The sequence below is a fragment of the Elephas maximus genome, chromosome 7, assembly GCF_024166365.1.
Source record: "Elephas maximus indicus isolate mEleMax1 chromosome 7, mEleMax1 primary haplotype, whole genome shotgun sequence".
NCBI lineage: Eukaryota > Metazoa > Chordata > Mammalia > Proboscidea > Elephantidae > Elephas > Elephas maximus.
The window spans coordinates 65,572,734-65,593,098 of NC_064825.1; the positions used below are offsets into that span (position 1 = coordinate 65,572,734).

Consider the following 20,365-nt stretch of genomic DNA (forward strand, 5'->3'; position numbering starts at 1 on the left):
CACATTCTAGGCCAGAGTGTTACAGGAAGTCTGGCACTTTTAAAAAGGACCGAAAAAAAAAAAAAAAAAGCCATTGCCGTCGAGTTGATTCCGACTCATAGTGACACTATAGGACAGAACTGCCCCAAGGAGTTTCCAAGGAGGGCCCAGTAGATTTGAACTGCTGACCTTTTGGTTAGCAGCCTAGCACTTAACCACTGTGCCACCAGGGTTTCCTCAAAAAGGACCAGTGAGCAGAAATTAAAGGGCAAATGTGAAGGTAGGAAGGGGCAGAGAGTGTGGTACAGCTCAGCAAAGGTGCAGCAGATGCTGCTCTGAAAAGATTTTGCTCAGTCCTTCTGGCCCAAGAAGCACGGTTTTTCCGTTGTGACATTCTTTAACTTCCCAGGCAACTTTCCTTCACAGCGTTTTGCGTAATCTTCCATGTGGTCAATAAGCTCCAGCAAGTGCCGTTGTGTGGGGTGGGACTCAGAATGTTGGGGAGGGCACGACGCACTCTTTGCATCTGGTACTGATTCTCGGTTTTCCTTTGTGTGGGAGCCTTCAGGGCGGTGACACACAGGATGATTCTTTGTGGCTCTTTTTAAAAAGAAAGATTGAAAGAGGTCCATTTTGACTCTAAGTTAAAACTGAAATCTGTGGCCTGGATTTCAGAGCAGATGTCAACACACAAATTCTTCCCAAGAGTTTGGGCTGTCATCTGGGAAATGACTATCACAGTTTCCTTTCCTTTGTGTTTCTCCGTGGTTATTGAGGTTTTTGGTTTGGGGAAACAACAAAAGCAAAAATAGCAACAAACATACGGAAAAAGAGGAGGTGAGGTAAAACTCGAACCTTCTGAAGGTCCCTTTATTAAATTTCCTTTACATGCCTTGAGGCCCTAGGAGGGATTGCAGAACTTCCTAAGTTTACAGTACTAAGGAAGGCTGGGTGGGCTGAGCTTTTGAGACCGCAGCATTCCCTTCCACCAGCCAACATAGAGCCCAGGGCCGGCTGCACAAAGGCGAACAAGGGAGCAGCACCTGCCCCATGGAGAGCACAGGTCAGCCACGCCCTGCTGGAGGCTTCCGCAGAGGCCCCCAGCCTCCTTGCCCACATGCCTGCAGTTCTGGGGCTCTCATTGCCACTCTTTCAGCTCCACAAGGAAGAGGCAGCAGAAGAAAAATGCTTAGTCATCTTGCAGAGACTTGGCATCTCCTAGCAACACATTTCTAGTGACTTAAAAGCACAGTTGGCTGGAAGGTTCCTATGTCATGTTGTCAGTGATCTGAGTACAGCACTTCTTGTTTCTTGGGCCTTTTCATGTCTGACCCAATTCTTAGTCCATAGCTGCTTTTTAATTAGTCCATGGGCTTATGTTATGTGGCACACCCACATAGCAATGACGTTTGTCAGGTCTCCTTCTCTAACATTCAGGCTTGTTCTATAGCCTCTAAGGGGTTGGGGACAGCAGTTGCCTGGTCTGCTTAACCTGGGCCCTGGGATCTAAGAAGTGACTGTCTGTTGGAATCCACCTGGTCTAGGTATCTTTCTGTAATAACCCAAAAACCCAAACCCATAGAGTAGGTGTCTTTTATTACCATGTCTGGAGAGAGGTTTTCTCCTGGGACTCTCTAAAGACAATGACAACACACAAAGGTTAGTCTAGAATGACTGGCTTGACATTAGGGGATGAGAACTATACAAACTGACTTAAGCAAATGTAGATACACAGGTTACTACAAAGAGAATGAGGTGTTGTTCAGTTATTGATACTAATCCCTCTCTTCTAGGGGATAACTATAGCTTGATGTGGCCAAGAAAGTCATCTCTGTCTTGATTCTGTTGACTTCCTTTTCTTTTCTTGTCTCAGCATTGTTTTGTTTCTTATTCTCTTGTATAGCCCAAGCTGTCTGCACACTACATCCTCTGCACTGAAATGTTTTGTTTTCTTAAAATGGGGTTTAATATTAATAGTGGAGAATTCTCAGTCTCTCTATCCACAGTCACTCGAAGTTCACAGTAAAGGAGAAAATCTTCACTAGTTATATTTTTGAGGAGGTTTATTCTTATCTCTTTAAGATACCAGAGACTGCCTTTGGGCCACGGGGCCAGCAGAACACGGAAGTGAGACCCTAAGGCTCACTGGCTCACAGCTTTGAACCTGAACCCTTCCTGACAACTCCACTCTGTGTTCAGGCTTGCTCCTGATCCCTCCAGTTCCTGACCTGGCATATTTTTATGTTTGGCATCACTTTACCTTTCGCATCTGACATTTGGTCCACTCTGCTGGTTTCATTCTGACTGTGGTCGCTTGGGTAAAACTCTCTTTCCAACCTTGCCCCCAAAGCCCCTCCTTAGCCCAGGTCCCTCTAGGTGGCTCCTGCCAGCTTCGTTCAGTTTGAAGAGAAGGACATAGATATATCTGAGCGTCTGTGCCAGGCTCCAGCTGTGCCCAGGCTTGGCTGTGCCTCCCACTGTGCCATGCCATGACAGTGCGGACAGTTGGTGGGGGTGGATGCTGACCTGCCAAGGGCTCCTTACGGCAAGAAGTCATTGACTCTGCACCCTTCTAGTCTCCTACCATTAAGCACCCCCATCTGTAGCCACTTAGAGTTTTGGTGTTTAACCATTTCATGACTGCATACATGGGTCACATGCTTATATTACCTTCCCGAGAGCCCCATTTTAGTAATAATATTCCTCACATTTGTTCACATGTTGACTTATGGTCAACAGAATACTATAGTATGTTCATGGGTATCATCCCTTTCCATATTTCCTTTTACTGCTTTCTTTTGCAAACAGGATTCAGGGCCAGCTTATCCATTAAGCATGTTAGGGCCCATGGCCCTTGATACTTTTAGGAGTTCATGAAAATATTTTAATTTTAATTTCTTTCAAAATTAGTAAAAAAAAGAGTACTAATTAATATGTAACAATTAATGCAATCTGGATTCTAGTTGTCTTTATGCCAATGCATTAATAAAGTATCATTTTTAATATTTTTATGGAGGAAGGGGCTCACGAATGGGCTCAGGAAAGCCAAAATGTGGCCCTGACAGGATTGGTGCTCTACATCTGGTATCAATACCAACTTGCTGTGTAAATTTGGGTAAGCCTCTTAACATACTAGAAAAATGGGAAGAAAAATTTCTACATTCATTTCCCAGGGCTTTCATTAAGACAAAGGAATGACTCTGAAGGTCTGTCAACTTTTTAGAAGAAAAGCTTCTACAGTGGGTAGCACAATTTCAGTTGCAAGTAACAGGTATCCACCTCAAACCAGCACAGACAAAAAGGAAATGTATTGTCTCTCATAGCTAAAAATTCCAGGTGTTGGCTTCAAGCATAGCTGGTCGAAGGAACCAAAACAGTATTGTCAGGAATCTATTTCTCTCTTTTCCTTTATCTCTTAGGCCTGCTTCCCTCTATGTTGGATTTGTTTTCTATCACACTTTTCCCACATGTTGAAAGATAGTTTCCAAAGACTCCAGGCTTTTAGGACCTTAAGCTTTTGACCTCAGAAAAAGACAGACTCTTCCCAGTAATCCAACTAATTCCTTAAAGGACTTCAATCGGTCATTGCCTGGGTGTCTTGAGTGTTCCTCTGTCCAGGGGATGGGATACTCTGGCCAGCTTGGTCATTTGTCCCCCTTTCCCTTGATTGTTAGTCCCACTTGATTGTCAGTCCCACAAAACTCACTTAGAAAGGGGGCGGGGCAGTTTCCAAATGAAGAAACACAAGCAGACCAAATAACATGCCCATTCTAGGACTGCGTCAATCCCAGGCATTATTAATATTATCTCTCCTGTGGGATGTTAGAGCTGATAGAGATTTACTCAGACCCATACTTAACTTCCAGATCTAAGTCCTGTGGAACCCTCATTGGGGTTTAATAGAGACCATATGGACTTATTAAATTCTCACAAAACCTCTGAGATATTAGCTCTGCTTTTACAGATAATAAAGCCCAAGCCCAAGCCCACTGCCGTCGAGTCAATTCTGATTCACAGTGACTCTATAGAACAGAGTAGAACTGCTCCATGAAGTTTCCAAGGAGTGCCCTGCAGATTCGAACTGCTGACCTTTTGGTTAGCAGCCATAGCTCTTAACCACTACGCCACCAGGGTTTCCCAGGTAATAAAATCAAGCAATTATTGAGAACTTGTCTTGCACCAAGCACTGTGCTGAACACCTTACATATACCCTGTTACCCGTTGCCATCGAATTGATTCCGACTCATAAAGACTCTATAGGACAGATTAGAACTGCCCCATAGTTTCCGAGGATTGCCTGGTGGATTTGAATTGCCAACCTTTTGGTTAGCAGCCATAGTTCTTAACCATTATGCCACCAGGGTTTCCACCTTACATATATTATCTCATAAAAATCCTGTGAGGTGCTGTAACTTGTAAGCAACAGAAACCAACTCTGGCCAGCTAAGTAAAAAGGGAATGTATTGAAAGGAAAATGGATATATCATGGGATAGGAGGGAGCACTGAACAACCAAAACTTGGAATGACAGGAACCCATTTGTATCCATTTTTGCATGCTGCGTGAAGGTAAATTTGGGAGTAAACCTGGTACAGTCCAAGCGGCTCCTAGTTCCTGTTGTCTCTCTTCCACATTTCACTTTCCTGGGGGGGGGGAGGGGCAGAGGAGAATCTTATTGTCCCACTTTGGGTCACGGGTCTGTCACTGGAACTATAAGGTTGAAGGCAATGTAGCAGAGGCATAACCACTGGGGGTCCTCAACTTTGCATAATGTTCTCAGAGAAAGGGAATAATGCTAAGCCAGCTGGCCACCCAAAAGGCTATCGCTGCAAGCAAGTAGTTGTATCAGTCAGGGTCCTGGCACCCTTGAAAGTGGGTAACTGAAGAGGGCTTCATCAGGGGATTAAGTGGGAAGTTTTTAGGGAAAGCAACAAAGGATGTTGTGGTATTTGGGGGCCAGTAACAGTGGGGAGATATTACCATCCTATGCCTGAAGGGGCAAGAGGAGGATTAGGGTCTAGAATCCTCCAAGAAACTGTAAGGAGGAGGCTGCTTTGGGAGAGGGCCACAATCAACCCTCAGCAACACAGCTGCACGAGAGCCAGGGGAATAAATAGCAAGATCTCTCTTTTCTCTCACTGTCCCATTTCTTGGACACAACTGGAAGCCAGAGGAAAAAGGAGCCCCTTTATACTGTTCATATAGGTGAGCTTCCCAGAACACAGAGCAGGGTGGAGAAGGGTAGAGAATGGATAACCTATTCCAACTCATAGCAACCCTATAGGACAGAGTAGAACTACCCCATAGGGTTTCCAAGGCTGTAAATCTTTATGGGAGCACACTGCCACATCTTTTTTCCATGGAGCAGCTGGTGGGTTCGAAATGCTGACCTTTTGAACTACTGACATTTCGGTTAGCAGCTGAGCACTTAACCACTGCACCACCTGGGTTCCTGGAGAGTGCTTAAAAAAAATATATATTTTTTTTTTTACAGAGGGGCAAATAGAGGACATCTGGCACATTCCAGCTTACAGATGAAGAATACGGTTTGGAGTAGTGACTTTAACACAGTTAATCTAGAGGAAGAAGTGGGGTTTGAACTCGGTCAGTCTGACTCTGGAACCTGAGGTTTTAACCACTCCACTTTATCATCTCCCAGATGAAAATAATGACTTCAAACACTGGATTGACCACACAAAGCTCCAGGGATTTACTTTGCCTCTCTGGTTTCCCTTGCAACATTACCTCGTAGCTGTAGCAGAAAGAGCCCATAGCCCAGCCATTTCAGAATGGTACTGCGAGACCCACGATTGAGGGTTTCCCTTCTAATCCCTGGGGTTCACAAAGCCATGTGGTTTGAAATAACAGTATCAGCCGAAGTAGAGTCCAAACTTCTTGCCACCATACAGGCAACTCCGCTCTGCTGTGAATACAGATAGCTTGAGATTTAAACTGCACTTCAATTAAGCCTCTCCTCTCCCAGGCCTCTGGAGAGGGTTCTCAGGCCTGGAACACTCACTTGTGAGAGGTAACGCCATTATCAGAGACCTCCGTCTTATAAGATAGGGCCATTAGCGTCTCATCTGTCTGGCCGTGTACTTTCTTGCCACTGCTTGGAGCCCTCAGACAAGCACATTTCCCGGGGCTGGGTGCAGGGGAAAATGGGGAGTGACTGCTAATGGTTACAGGATTTCTTTTTGGGTAATAAAATGTACTGGAATTAGAGACGATAGTTGCTCAATTTTGCAATATACTAAAACCAGTGAATTGTAAACTTTGAAAGGGTAAATATTATGGTGTGTGAATAAAACTCCAATAAAAAAAAAGGTCAAAAAGTAGAATAAAATTGGCTTTTTTTTCAGCAGAAATTGAGAATAGAGCCAGTCCAGAATATTGAGGTCTTTAGGGATGGAAAATCTGACTGCTTTTAGATTCCAAATAATAAGAAATGGTAATTTAAAAGACTTTCTGAGTGCCAAAGTTCCAAGAAAATGTCTCATTTGATTAAAGTGAATCATGAAAAATATTCAGTTAAAGGTGTAGTCTTCTCACCATTGTTCCTGCTAGCCTCAAGGTATTCACTGCCACATTGCAAGAGAAAATATGAAGGCAAGAAGGTGAAAGAATAAAGCAAACCTTAGAACTTAGACCTAGGTATGTCTGGATAAAAAGAACATTGAGTGTGGACATTGGCAGATGGCACCCACTGGATGCAAATAGATCAGAAGTTTACCAAATTTTTGAGGAAACTGTGTTGTCAAAGAAACCACAAGCCTGTGTAAACATCATGAGACCATTAGTGGAGTCTTACAACAGCCTTTGTCCGGAAGTTACACAGGCTGAGGAGAGTATTCTCCCCAACTCCCTCTTTAGACGTGGACAAGGAGAATAAGGGTCAAAGAGGAAGCTCCTCAGGGAGTGGTTCCAAGGACCACAGAGAACAGTGGATGAGGGGGCTTCTGCTCCAGGGTAGTCAGCCTTTACCACGTCTGCGCAGTGGTGTTTCAGCATTGTTACAGACCAGTGACTGCTGTGTGTCTCTTTCTTCCCCTTTCTAAGTGGAAGTGATTACTGAAGTTATTCTATTCTTGTTCCATCACTGTGAACTTTTATGTTGGTGTGAGCATGAGGCAGACAACTTACCTTTTATTTTTCTTCATATTTCCCCCTTTATTGATGTAGAAATTATATACTCAATTTTTCTTCTTTAATGGTAATCTTCAGGCTTTTATCAACTTAAAGTCAAAAGTCAGTTTCTTAACCCGCCTTTATAATCCATAGCATGTGATCACCCTCCACCTGACATACCGTGTTTTTACGCAAATAATGCGAGTGTTATATATTTTTTGCCAACTGCGCCCTCCCCCCACAAGGCACATTCATAAGTGCACCGTGCCATTCCTTTCACAGCAACATGTAAAAAAAAAAAAAAAAAAAATAGCACAGAGTGCCTACCAAAACACCTCACAGGGGTAGGGGAAGGGAGGGGTGGGAGGGACAACTCACATTTTTAGTTCAGAGGTCTTCAACCTAAGAGAAGCCACATCTGTTCCTGATGCAGAGAACTACAGAATGCAATGACAGATTAGACTTTGGGGTGTAAAGAAGAGTTGAAGGTGTTTCATTTATGGGAAGAAGGGAAAAAAAAGGGGAAAAACCAGAAGGGTGTACTATGGTAGAGAGTGTTGTTAAGTGGCATTGAGCCGGTTTTTGACTCATAAAGGTAGGTTATAATCTTTATGGGAGCAGATCACCAGGTCTTGCTCCTTGGGAGCTGCTGGATGAGTTCGAATTGCTAACCTTTTGGTCAGGAGCCAAGGGCTTAACTAACCATATGTCACCAGGGCTCCTATTTAAAGCAACACATGGGATGTTATTCCTGAAATCAAACCCAGGCCACATGGGTAAAGTGCAAAATCCTAACCACTAAACCACCAGGAACTAGGAGGCTGTTGTTGTTAGCCACCTTCGAGTTGGTTCTGATTCGTACGACCCTGTGTACAGCAGAATGAAATGCTGCCTGATCCTGTGCCATTCTCACAATCACTGCTATGTTTGAGGCCATTGTCGCAGCCACTGTGCCAATCCATCTCCTTGAGGGTCTTCCTCTTTTTCGATGACTCTCTACTTTACCAAGCATGATGTCCTTCTCCAGCAGCTGGTCCCACCTGATAACCTGTCCAAAGTACATGAGACAAAGTCTTTCCATCCTTGCTTCTAAGGAGCATTCTGGCTGTACTTCTTCCAAGACAGATTTGTTTGTTCTTCTGGCAGTCCATGGTATATTCAATACTCTTCATCAACACCATAATTCAAAGGGGTCAATTCTTCTTCAGTCTTTCTTACTCATTGTCCAGTTTTCTCATGCATATGAGGCTATCGAAAATACCATGGCTTGGATTAGTCCTCAAAGTAACATCTTTCCTTTCTAACAGTTTAAAGAGGTCTTTTGCAGTAGATTGGCCCAATGCAATACGTCCTTTGATCTCTTGACTGCTGCTTCCATGGGCATTGACTGTGGATCCAGGTAAAATGAAATCCTTGACAACATCAATATTTTCTCCATTTATCATGATGTTGCTTACTGGTCCAGTTGTGAGGATTTTTGAGTTCTTTATGTTGAGGTGTCATCCGTACTGAAGGCTATAGCCTTTGATCTTCATCAGTAGGTGCTTCAAGCCCTCTTCACTTTCAGCAAGCAAGGCTGTGTCATCTGCATATCATCTGCAAGATGTTATGAGTCTTCCTCCAATCCTGATGCCGTGTTCTTCTTCATATAGCCCAGCTTCTCGTATTTTTTGCTCAGCATACTGATTGAATAAGCATGGTGAAAGGGTACAACCCTGATGCACACATCTCCTGATTTTAAACCATGCAGTATGTCCTTGTTCTGCTTGAATAACTGCCTCGTGGTCTATGTACAGGTTCCAAATGAGCACAAGTAACTGTTTTGGAATTTCCACTCTTCGCCATCCTAAAAAAAACAAAAACAAAGCTCGTTGCTATTCTGTCAATTCTGACTCAGTAGTGACACTATAGGACAGAGTAGACCTGCCTCCCATACGGTTTCCAAGGAGTGTCTGGTGGATTTGAACTGCTGACATTCTGTTTAGCAGTCGTAGCTCTTTACCACTATGCCACCAGGGTTTCCAAACTCTACTCAGGTATCCTAATTTAGATGTACCAGTTGTTTGCTGCTGGGACCCCACAGATACAGAGGCCATTCTGTTGATGGCTCTGGGAAGGTCATCTGGAACACTGGCTCTCAGCAACTAGCTCTGGAGATGGAAGATGGGGAAAGGGGCTTAAATGGAGGACCCTTGAAGTGAGGAAAGCACACAAGGTAGGGACATAGACTGTGATCTCATTGATATAATTCAGTACATTTAGGCCTAACTCACTGGGATGGGTAGAGATTAGGAGGGATGGGGTGGTGGGATTAGGAGGCAAGGAAGCTAGAGTAAGAATTATAACCTAGGACAATTGACATCCCAGATATTATTCCACTTGCTCTCTGGAGAAGAGCTGAACAGGAGGCTAGACCCTGGGACAGAATGAATAATTAAAGCTACAGCCGCCTAAAGAAGAGATAGAGCGGGTGGCACCTGGGACTGGAGTGCCTGACACCGGGTTTGGCACTGGTAGCCGTCTGTATAACTTTGGTGGGAGAAATGAGAAGATGCTTACCAAATAGCTAAGGTGACTAAGACTGGCATTTCCATTCTTTTCCACTGACTTTCAGAATATACTCACATGGAAAGAATGTTTGAAAGAGATAGAGCTGGAAATACTCAGAAAACACAAGGGATTGGGGGAGGGTGAGCATAAGGAATTTTAAAGCCGGTTTGTTTTAAATTTAATAAATGCTGGAAAGGTAGATTTAAAAACACCATTATCCTGGAGCACAAAATCTGGTTTTATTTGCTTAATCCATGTGACGCTTTCTCTTAATAAAATAAGGAATCTATACGTATTGAAAATTGAGCTTTTATTGTGTAAACGTAACAGAATGTCCCCTCACACACGTGTGACAGGGATGAAGTGGGGAGAAAATGACTACAGTATTGTCCTTCTAAGTCCCCTGGGGCCTTTGCATATGCTGTTCCCCTTCCTCATACCTTGAAAGAAGTCCTGTTTTCTTGCTATACCCTGATATGGCTACAGTGTTTTTCCTTCACAGCACTTACCACAGTTTGACATAAGGTTTTCGTGTGGTCATTAGATTACTGTCCTGTCTTGCTCACAAGCCTGTGACCTCCCAGAAGGCAAAAACTGCATCTGTTTGCTCACCATTGGTGTTCTAGGACCCACTGCAGTGCCTGGCCCCTGCTGGGTGCTCAGTTGATATTTCATGGATGGTTGAGTGAAGGACTTTTAAAGCATGCCCAATTGAGACTAGTTTCCCAAGCAAAAGAAGGTGAAGCTGTGATGATATGTAGCCCTGCCAACCGTGGGTCTCAGTTGCCTGTATTCTCTGTGTGAAGGCCTTTTCTCTAAGCCCATACTCAGAGAGGAAGCACGTGATACCAGCATGGTGATCACCATCATGAGGAAGAATAGTGAAGAATTTAATCAGGTTTAATCATCCTCACAGCTAAACAACCGCTACATTGACTTCCCTGAAACTAACAAAAGGTTTTTGCTTAACGCTGTGGTCTTTGGATCCTGGAAGGGCTGCTACAACTTGCAAATATGGGGCTCTGAGACAGGACTTGGGGCATTTCTGAGATGGTGTTATGAATTGAATTGTCCCTCCTCCACCCACCAAAATATGTATAAAAATCCCCGCCATATGCTGTGATGATATTATCATGTGATTAAATCCATTGGCCCCGGGTAGAGCAGATTACCTTCCATGAAATGCAGTGTAATCAACCATCAGTTTAGGTTATACCAGTGTAGGGTGGATCCTGAACCTAATCATGTCTGAGTTATAAAAAGAACAGAATAGACAAAGATACACACACACACACACACACACACACGTGCGTGCACACACATGCACACGCAAGGAAGGCAGACTCCAGGTGAGGATCGTCTACAAGCCAGGGAACCAAGGAACTCCTAGGACTACCTACAAGGACACAATCTACACAGCTGAGACCCTGATTTGGACTTTGAACCTTCAGAACTATGAGAAATAAATTTTCCTTCTTTAAAGCCATCTACTTGTACTATTTGTGTTTCAGCAGCACTAGCAAACTAAAACAGGTGGTGAAGATAGCTAAACTGCTCTGTGTTCATATACATATTTTTCTGTTATCTTTGATGGGAGATTTTAGGCCTGGTATAATCGCATTAAGGAGCCTTGGAGGTACAATGGTTAAAGTGCTCAGCTGCTAACCAAAAAGTCAGAGGTTTGAATCCACCAGCGGAAAAAGCTCTGCTCCTGTAAAGATTACAGGCTAGAAAATCCTATGGGGAGGTTCTACTGTGTCCTATAGGGTCATTATGAGTTGAAATGGACTCAATGGCACATAACAATAACAACAACAACAACATAATCATGTTAAACATGAAAATCAAAGGCAGTTATATTTGGTAAGAAAGGTGGAGTTATGTGCGAGAGAAGAAATACTAATATCATTGATTGGGGTGTTGCAGGGCAGCTCGGCGTGACCCATGAAAGGTAAGTGGAAGTGTACTATGGAGGCTTCACTGGGATGGTTGGCATAGGCTCTCTGCGTTTCATTCTTCATCCCTTCCTCCCTCTTGCTTCATGAAGCATGGATGTAATGGCTGGAACTCTAGCTGTAGACTGTTCTTAGCAAAGGAAAACAAAATAAAAACAAACCAGCTGCTGTTGAGTCAATTCTGATTCATGGAGACCCCTATGTGTTACAGAGTAGAACTGTACTCCATCTGGTTTTCATGGCTGTGACCTTTTGGAAGTAGATTACCAGGCTTTTATTCTGAAGTGCCTCTGGGTGGGCTCAAACCACCCACCTTTCAGTTGGTAGCCAAGTGCTTAACTGTTTTTCCCACCCAGGGACTGTGATAACAAAGGAAGAGGACTGTTAATTTCCATAAGGATGAGGGTCACACTCAAGGATGAATGAAGAATGGTGGCTGGAAGCAGTCTGGGGATTTGTGGAGCAGCCAGGATTGCCAGCTCTGGACTATTGAGTGAAAGAGAAAGAAACCTTTCTCCTGTTTAGGTTATTGTTATTTTGTGTCTGTGTTACCCTCAGCTGAACATAATCCCAACTAATACATCTGTGACTACTGAATTATTGTCACAAGCTTTCACCGTGTTTATCTAGAAAGGATGTGAATTTTGCCACAGATGACTGGGAGTTGATCTGGCTAATGTGGGGTGTTATAGATTGAAGCGTGTCCCCCCCGCCCCCCCAAATGTGCTGGAATCCTAACCCTTACACTTGTGAATGTAATCTTGTTTAGAAATAAGATTAATTACATCACACCTGAGTAGGGTAGGTTTAAATCTAATCACTTCTGAGTCAGTGAGATCACAGTTAGGCTCCTTCTCAAAAAACAGTGATTTAGAAACTTGTGCTTTTCTCTGATACAATGTAAGCTGTCCGCATATCTGCCGATGTCCCTGGTAGAATCCGCAGACCTCTGGATGGATTGGGGGCTGACTATACTGATGAGGACTGATGGTGGCCAGTCTGCTAGAGTCTGACACTCAGCTGTGGGATAGTTTAGCTACGAACTCTTGCTCCTAGTTTAGCTTTGACCCTATTGCTCATTGTGATGGTTGAGCAGGTGCTCCTGAACCAAGGACAGGGAAGAGGACAGCCTGGGATTGGGAGTGCTAGAAGGTACAGCCAGGGAGGGGAATAAGTCTGGTCTAAAAGGGAATGCATGGGTGGGTGGGTGGGTGGGTGTGGCGGGGGGGGGCTTATTTTTCTAGTGCTGTTGTAACAGAAATACCACAAAGTGGGTGGCTTTAAAGAACAGAAATTTATTTTCTCAACAGTTGAGGAGGCTAGAAGTCTGAATTTAGGGGATGGCTCTAGGGGGAAGGCCCTTTATCTATTTTGGCTTCCAGTAGCCTACAATCCTTAGAGTTTCTGGGCTTATAGATTCATCTACCCCCACCTTCAGGTAGCCTCTGTCCTCCCCCTGTGTCTGCCTGTCTCTGCATCTAGTCTGCTCTTCTTATAACTTTGGAAGTGATTAGGTTTAGGACACACCCTACACTGATGTGGCCTCATTAATACAACAAAGAAAACCATACTTCCAAACAGGATTACATCCACAGGTATTGGGGTTAGGATTCCAACACATATTTGGGGGGACAAAATTCAACCCATATATAGGGGCAATGGGAGAGACTGTGTATCTGGGAGGCAGAGAACACAGCCTCATCTGAGGTTCTACTCTGTCCATCTCCCTACCCACCCCTCCCCAAATAATTTGAAATCCGAGTTTCAAGCTATAAGGCAAGAGATGGAGGGGTCTGGGGGATAGATGACTTGGGAAGCTCAGACAATGGGTTAAATTTGCAAGACTGTGCGAGGCTGTGATTCCGATCTATAAAAGTTCAACTACAGAGATTCACCAGAATGGTGTAATGATTGGGCTGATGGTAGCATTTTGAAGAATATGAAAGAACCACAAATATGGGAATGAGCAAGTGATGAGCTACAGCAGTAAACCAGTCTCTCTACTTGTGTAGCCTAGGATGCTCTTATACAGAGTCCTGGAGGGAAGGCAGGGATAAGAAGCTGTTCTTAGATGGGGAAGAAAAACAAAAATCAAACCTGTTGCCTTTGAGCTAATTCAGACTCATGGTGACCCCATGTGTTCCAGAGTAGAACTGAGTTCCATAGGGTTTTCTAGGCTGTAATCTTCATAGAAGAAGATTGCCAGGCCTTTCTTCCATGGAGCCACTGGTGGGTTCAAAGCCCCAACTTTAGGTTATTAGTTCAGTGCAAACTGTTTGCAACACCTAGGGACCTTAGATGGAGCAGGAAAACTGTTAACTCCCAGACTTCAATTTTATTACAGAAACCGTGTGCCTATTAGCAGACAGGCGTGCCCTGGGGAGCACCAGCCCACTGCCTGCCCTTGGACTACAGAGAGTTTTTTGGTCATATGCTGTGGGCCTCAAGCCTCAATCTTAATCTCCCTCCCATTGACCCTCCTTTGTCTCCAGTCCAGTGGCAATGGCTGAGGATCTGTAAGCATAAGGCCCCTAAATCTGTTGCTGTTGAGTTGACTCCAACTTATGGTGCCTCGTGTGTGTCAGAGCACAGGTGTGCTCCACGCGGTTTTCAATGACTGATTTTTCTGGAATAGATCGTCAGGCTTTTCTTCTGAGGTGCCGCTGAATGGACTGAAACCTTCATCCTTTCAGTTAGCAGCCGAGTATATTAACTGTTTGCACCACCCAGGGACTCCCCAAGGCCCTTGATTCCTCTCAAAGAAATTCAACACCATTTCTCCTCTTGAGCTTCCTCCTCCTCCTGGCCTGGGTGTTTTGCCCAGAACATCCTTCCCCTACTTTCTGTCACAACAGCTCCATTTTCTATCCTGACTGAATATGTTTTGTGTCTAGGGCCTAGTTCTCATTCACAATAATTTTCAAAGGGCTCAGGTTTGGTTCTCTTCTTTCTAGAGCCTATTTCAGAAAGAAGGGACCGGCTATTAACAGTGCACGCCCACTGTCAGTAGGTGAACTCTGGACAGACTCCAGCTTGCCTGTACTTCCATATGCCACAGTATCAGGGTGGGCTGGAATGCCCTTTCATGCTTGCTGCCAGGGAAACTGCCCTGGACGCCTATCTTCCAGCCACCATGTACTCCTGATGTACCTATTTCTGGCCTGTTGTCAGCCCATATGCCATGGTTTCAGTCTGCTCAATTAGTAGAAAGCCCCAGAGCACTTTGGTTTGAAAACTGGCTGTATTGGATAAGGCGCTGTTGAAGCACTCTCAGAAGCAAAGCCTCTCTCCTGTTGCCTTCTGGGGGAAAAGTTTGGGTTCTGTAGCCTGGTGTCTGTAACAGGAGGCAGAGAAATTGGGTATTCAGAGGTCCCCATGTCCATCTTGAATGTGTGTACACACTGGGGGACAATTACCCAGAGGAAGTATTAGTGGTGGTGGGGTGGAAGGAGAGATCTCCAAACACTTAACTTCCACAAATGCTTGAGTAACCCGCACCCCCCAATAGTGTTAGAAGTCTGGGTACTGCTGGAGGTAATCTATAGCTCTGGTCCTGGGTGCTCTTCAAGGTGTTCAGAGATTGGAGCATGGAGCTGAGGCATTGAACTAATGGATTAAATCAGTGGTCTTCAAAGCAGAGTATTCAAGATGATTCATTACAATGCAATAGAATACCCTGGCAGCATAGGTCTTAAGAGCTATGGCTACTAACCAAAAGGTCAGCAGTTTAAATACACCAGGCACTCCTTGGAAACCCTATGGGGCAGTTTCACTCTGTCGTATAGGGTTGCTATGAGTCGGAATCGACTCGACAGCAATGGGTTTGGTTTTTTTTTGGTATTTAAATCTAAAACTAAAGAAATTAACCCTTACCAATATTTACCACATGGATTGACACAGGCACTCTAATTCAGCCCATGCGTCAGGTGGCCATGTCATGTATCATACCTGAGGTGCTCTTAGGGAAGAGAGGGAGTTCAACAACACGGGAGAGGGGAAGGGTGGACTGTGACACTCTCTCTGGTTGGTTTGCTTTCCAGGGTATCATGAGATATTATGAATTATTTGACTTCATGTAGTAGACTACAGATTATATTATCTGGTTTTAACTTAACTAATTCTCACAAAAGGGACAAGTGGTTTAAAAATAGTCCTGCAAAGAAACCCATCGATTGCAAATAATATGAGCAAAAACAAACTCAGAAAGTTGGCAGAGCCAACAATTTTCCTGTTACTAATACAAGATCCATTATGATGACATAATCAGCTGTGACAAGGGAGTTGACCAAGAAAAAGTTCAAATTTATAAAGAAAACTATTTGAAATATAGATTTACATCACTATCGTTAACAATCAACCTAAGGGTATATTGGGCCTTGAGGTATCAGCTAATGATCATATAAATATGCTACGGTGATCAGCAAGGCACGTAAATTCTATGCACCCAGAGCATGAAAAAAAGCTCTACGATTTTTTTTAAAATGGATATTGCAAGTCATGCAATACTTAATTGTGTACTTTTGTGAAATTTCACTCAATGTAATGAAAATGTCTAGAAATCTCTTTTGAGGTTTCACACTTAATAAAAAACCTGTTTCCGCTGAGTCGATTCCAACTCATAGCAGCCCTATAGGACAGAGTAGAACCGTCCCATAGGGTTTTCAAAGAGCGCGGCTGGTGGATTTGAAATGCCAACCTTTTGGTCAGCAGCCAAGTGCTTAACCACCACACCACCAGGGATCCTTCATACTTAATAGTAAGAGGCAGAAAGTCGGTCAATATCATTGGAGAAAACAGCTGTTCTATTTGCTATGGTAAAAGTGACTGAATTAGAATAGAAAGAAGATGGCAACACATAAAAATTCATTGTGCTGAAAGAGACATAGAAATCGTTGCTGAAGATTTGGAGAAAAAGTTTTAGATCAAATGATGTGTGGTGGGAGGTTCGCTATACAGTTGGATGAAAACTGCTCATGTTTCACCTTTGCTAGGTATTTTTCAGTGATGAAATCCATAATGAACTACTTCTTGGGATCTACTAAAGGAAACATGTGTTTGTAACTGTGAACGACTTATGTAGTAAACATGCTATGATTTTTTTAAGTAAGAGGAATCACAGAAAGAACGGGCTGCCTTGACTAGGACACAAAACTGGGAATGGGGTGGGAGGAGGGACCATAGGTGAAATTCATCAATCACATCATTCATTTAGGAGCTACCACAGTAAAGAAGCTGTAGATACTACAGGATGCCAATAATGTGATTCATTTGATTTTTAAAAAGACCTTAAAATACAGTAGAATCTTTACTATCTTTTGCAAGGAGATGTGGAAGGAGACCATGAAAAATTTTATATTACACGAAGGTTTACTGATTATCTTAAGGCAAAGAACTTAAAAGTTGTGAAATTTAAAGACAAAAGGACAAGTGTTTCAAATTTGCTGACCTCTGCTGAGTTGGCCTGTGATTGTCACGAGTATGTTACACAGCAGAAAGAAACCCTTGTGTACACACATACACTTCTCCTCCCCCTCAAAAAGAAAAACACATACACAAACACGTCTGTCTTAGCTATCTAGTGCTGCTATAACAGAAATCCTCAAGGGGATGGCTTTAACAAACAGAAATTTATTCTTTCAATCCAAGAGGCTAGAAGACCAAATTCAGGGCACCAACTCCAGAGGAAGATTTCTTTCTCTGTCGGCTCTGGGGAAGGTCCTTGTCATCAATCTTCCCTTGGGTCTAGGAGTTTCTCAGCACAGGAACCCCAGGTCCAAAGGATGTGCTCTTCTCCTGGCTCTTATTTCTTGGTGGTATGATGTCCCTTTCCTCTGTGCTCCATTCTCTCTTTTATATCTCAAAAGAGATTGACTCAAAATACAACCTAATCCTGTAGATTGAGTCTTGTCTCATTAACAGAACTGCTTCTAATCCTGCTTCATTAGCATAAAAAACCCAAACCAAACTTGTTGCCGTGGACTCAGAGCAACCCTATAAAACAGAGTAGAATTGCCGCACAGGGTTTCCAAGGAGCAGCTGGTGGATTCAAACTGCCCATCCTTTGGTTAGCAGAACTGTCATCCCTTTGGTTAGCAGTTGTAGCTCTTAACCACTGCGCCACTAGGGCTCCTAGGATTTATAATACATAGGATAATCACATCAGATCACAAAGTGGTGAACAATCGCACAATACTGGGGATCATGGCCTAGCCAATTTGATACACATTTATGGGGGACACGATTCAATCCATAACAGTGTACTTTTGGGAAAAGATATTTTAGCAATGGATTGGAGAAGTAATTGTACTTCAAAAGAATCACGTTATGGGGAAAGCACTTTGGAACTGTTTCCATTGTCATGTGGTTTTCATGCCAAAAACTATGTGTGTCAGTGTCCCTTATAAAGACTCTCATAGCCACAGTCTTCAACACTTCAAAACATACATTTTAAGCCATTTTACAATCTTCCAAATAAAGAATTTCAAGGGTTTTAAAATCACGTTTGTTAAAAACTTTTGTGTGAACGACTGATGAGAACATGATTGATAACATTGGCTTCATGGACAAAGGACAGTTTTCCAGTGGAATTTCACACTTGCAAAATTGGTGAATGAGATTAAAAGAGTGAAAATAACAATTTATTAAGTGCAAAGATGATAAAACTTCCCTTTTTAGCAATGACAGCCATTAGTACCAAGTATTGAAACTAAATGAATTTACAAGGACACTTTCTAGTCTCAAAAAACATTAAACTAAGATTTATTAAAACAATCTTTTAATTATGTTGCTTGTACTAAACAGGTTATTACTAACAATTCTAAAATGACAGCAAAAAGGTATGTTGTACCACTAATTAAAAATGAAGTAAATAATTTCACAATACTGTCTTGTCTTTACATCCTTCAACATTTTCATGTCATGTACTTCATAATACATAATATATTAATGTGCCTATCATTTATAAATGAATAAATTGTAAAAATCAGGCTATGAGTTCAAAATATTTTTACTGTTTTGGGTGTGCTATCCAGGAAGTTTGGAGACCACTGAATTACAAGGCAGAAGGAATAAAACTTGGTACTTAAATGTGATAAGTATGCAAAAGTAGCTGGGATAGTTTCTTTCCCCACTTGGTGACAAATTAGTTGTGAGAGATCAAAGGGACAAAGAGTGGAGGATGGCTCCCAAGTATAGCCTGGGAGTAAGTGCCTGGCAGTTCACTCGCTATGACTAGAAACAGGCACAGGAGCAGGTTCTGTGATGTTCCTGTGGAGGAAATTCGGAGTTTGGGTTTGGACACATTCCCATGGAGATATTTCCGAGGAAGTTGGATATACCATCTGCAGCTCTGGTGCATTCTGGGCTGGAGAGGAAGTTCAAGGGACATCATATAAGGGATTGTTACCACCCCCGTGTTGGAGATCCCCAGCATGGGCCAGGGAGCTGGCAGTGGTGAGACCCTGAGGAACACCACACTGAAAAGCAGAGTCCTGGCGACGCAGTGTAAAGAGCTGGCTGCTAACTAAAAGGTCTGCAGTTTCAATCCACCAGCTGCTCCTTGGAAACCCTATGGGGCAGTTTCATTCTGTCCTATAGGGTCGCAATGAGTCGGAATCGACTGGATGGCAACGGGCTTGGAAGCCAAAAAGATACAAGCACCGAGATATGTGGGAAACTCGAAGAGAGAGAGGCCAGAGCCAACTTAAGCATTTCAGGAAGGAAGGCGTGGTCAGCAGGTTCAAAGGCTGGAGAAAGGTGAGTAAGAGAGGCTATAAAGCACCCGCTGGCTGTGGCAACTAGGAGGTCATTCGGACTTTGAGGGGTGGTGTAGAAGCCAGAGAGCAGCGTGCAGGAAAGGGAGCGTGTGTGTATGTGTGTATGTGTATGTGTGTGTGTGCGTGTGTGTGTTGGGAAGGGCGGGAAGGTGAGCCAAGTGACCTGAAGGACGTCCGGGAGAAAACCGAAGCTTGATGGTTGGTTTAGCTACAGTGAGTCACCTGTTTGCGGCCGAGACCCCCCCCCCCCCCCGCCCCAATCTCACCTTGGGAAAGTACTAGTCGGGGAAGCGGCCTGGGCAAAAACCAACACTGTGGGGCGTGGTCTTGGAGCCCGGCTGTAGCAGGGGAGGCCAGGTCCGGGGAGCCTGGTTGGCAGCTGACCCCGGGCGGCAGAGCGGGCCCAGCCGAGCCCAGGCGGCGGAGGGCGAGTTGCGCGAGCGGCTTCCGGCCGAGGAGCAGGACGGCCGCCGAGCCCCTGGCGCTCTCAAGTTTCCTGTTGGCAGCGCGGCCCGGGCGCTTCAGGTAGCGGCGGGCAGGCCCGGTTGGCGGGCTGCCGCAGGGTAGACCTGTGAGGCTGCGGCGTTCCGCGCCCCCTCTCCTGCCCTCTCCTTTTCTCTCCTCCTCTGTGCGCCCAGGTGGGGCACGGGCTCGGGCGGCGCGCAGCTCGCAGGCTTCTTCCCTGCCGAGACGGCCCTCTTCCCATCGCTGAGCCGGACTCGGGCTCTGGGGCCGAGGTCCCGCAGCGCTGCGCCCTCTGAGCGTTCGGCTCCCGCCCCTGCCGCGGTGTGCGCTGCGATTTCCTGCTGAGCGCAGGCTGGGGGCGCAGCCTGGCTGGGGTCGGGACCGATCTGGTCTCAGTGCCCGGGAACCGGCTCTGCGGCACTTGCTGTACTCCCTGCCCTGCGCCGCCACCTGCGCGCCAGCCCTGCGGCCGCCCCCTTCGGGCCCACGGCATGGCCCTGTCAGCCGAACCTGG

The 20,365-nt window shown here is 44.5% G+C and overlaps 2 protein-coding genes across 5 annotated transcripts in view; one reads left to right on the forward strand and one right to left on the reverse strand.

Moving 5' to 3' along the window:
• Window positions 1–6,847: 6,847 nt before the first annotated feature.
• Window positions 6,848–20,344, reverse strand: LOC126080111 (uncharacterized). Its single transcript, XM_049891413.1, has 3 exons — window positions 20,336–20,344; window positions 19,653–20,301; window positions 6,848–8,952 (listed from the first exon to the last, which is right to left on the reverse strand). Exons 1-3 carry the CDS (start codon window positions 20,342–20,344, stop codon window positions 8,699–8,701), a joined length of 912 nt encoding a protein of 303 aa, XP_049747370.1. The 3' UTR covers window positions 6,848–8,698.
• Window positions 19,014–20,365, forward strand: part of AMPD3 (adenosine monophosphate deaminase 3) — a 51,939-nt gene continuing 50,587 nt past the window's right edge. The window contains exon 1 of one of the 4 annotated variants that reach the window (XM_049890371.1): window positions 19,014–19,366. Coding sequence is in view for 1 of the 4 variants with exons in the window: in XM_049890370.1 (XP_049746327.1) it covers window positions 20,343–20,364 (22 nt within the window). In the remaining 3 variants the exon portion in view is untranslated. Of the gene's footprint in view, window positions 19,367–19,388; window positions 19,600–19,826; window positions 19,912–20,253; window position 20,365 lie in introns of those variants that run through there. The other 3 variants (XM_049890373.1, XM_049890372.1, XM_049890370.1) reach the window with 3 other exon arrangements.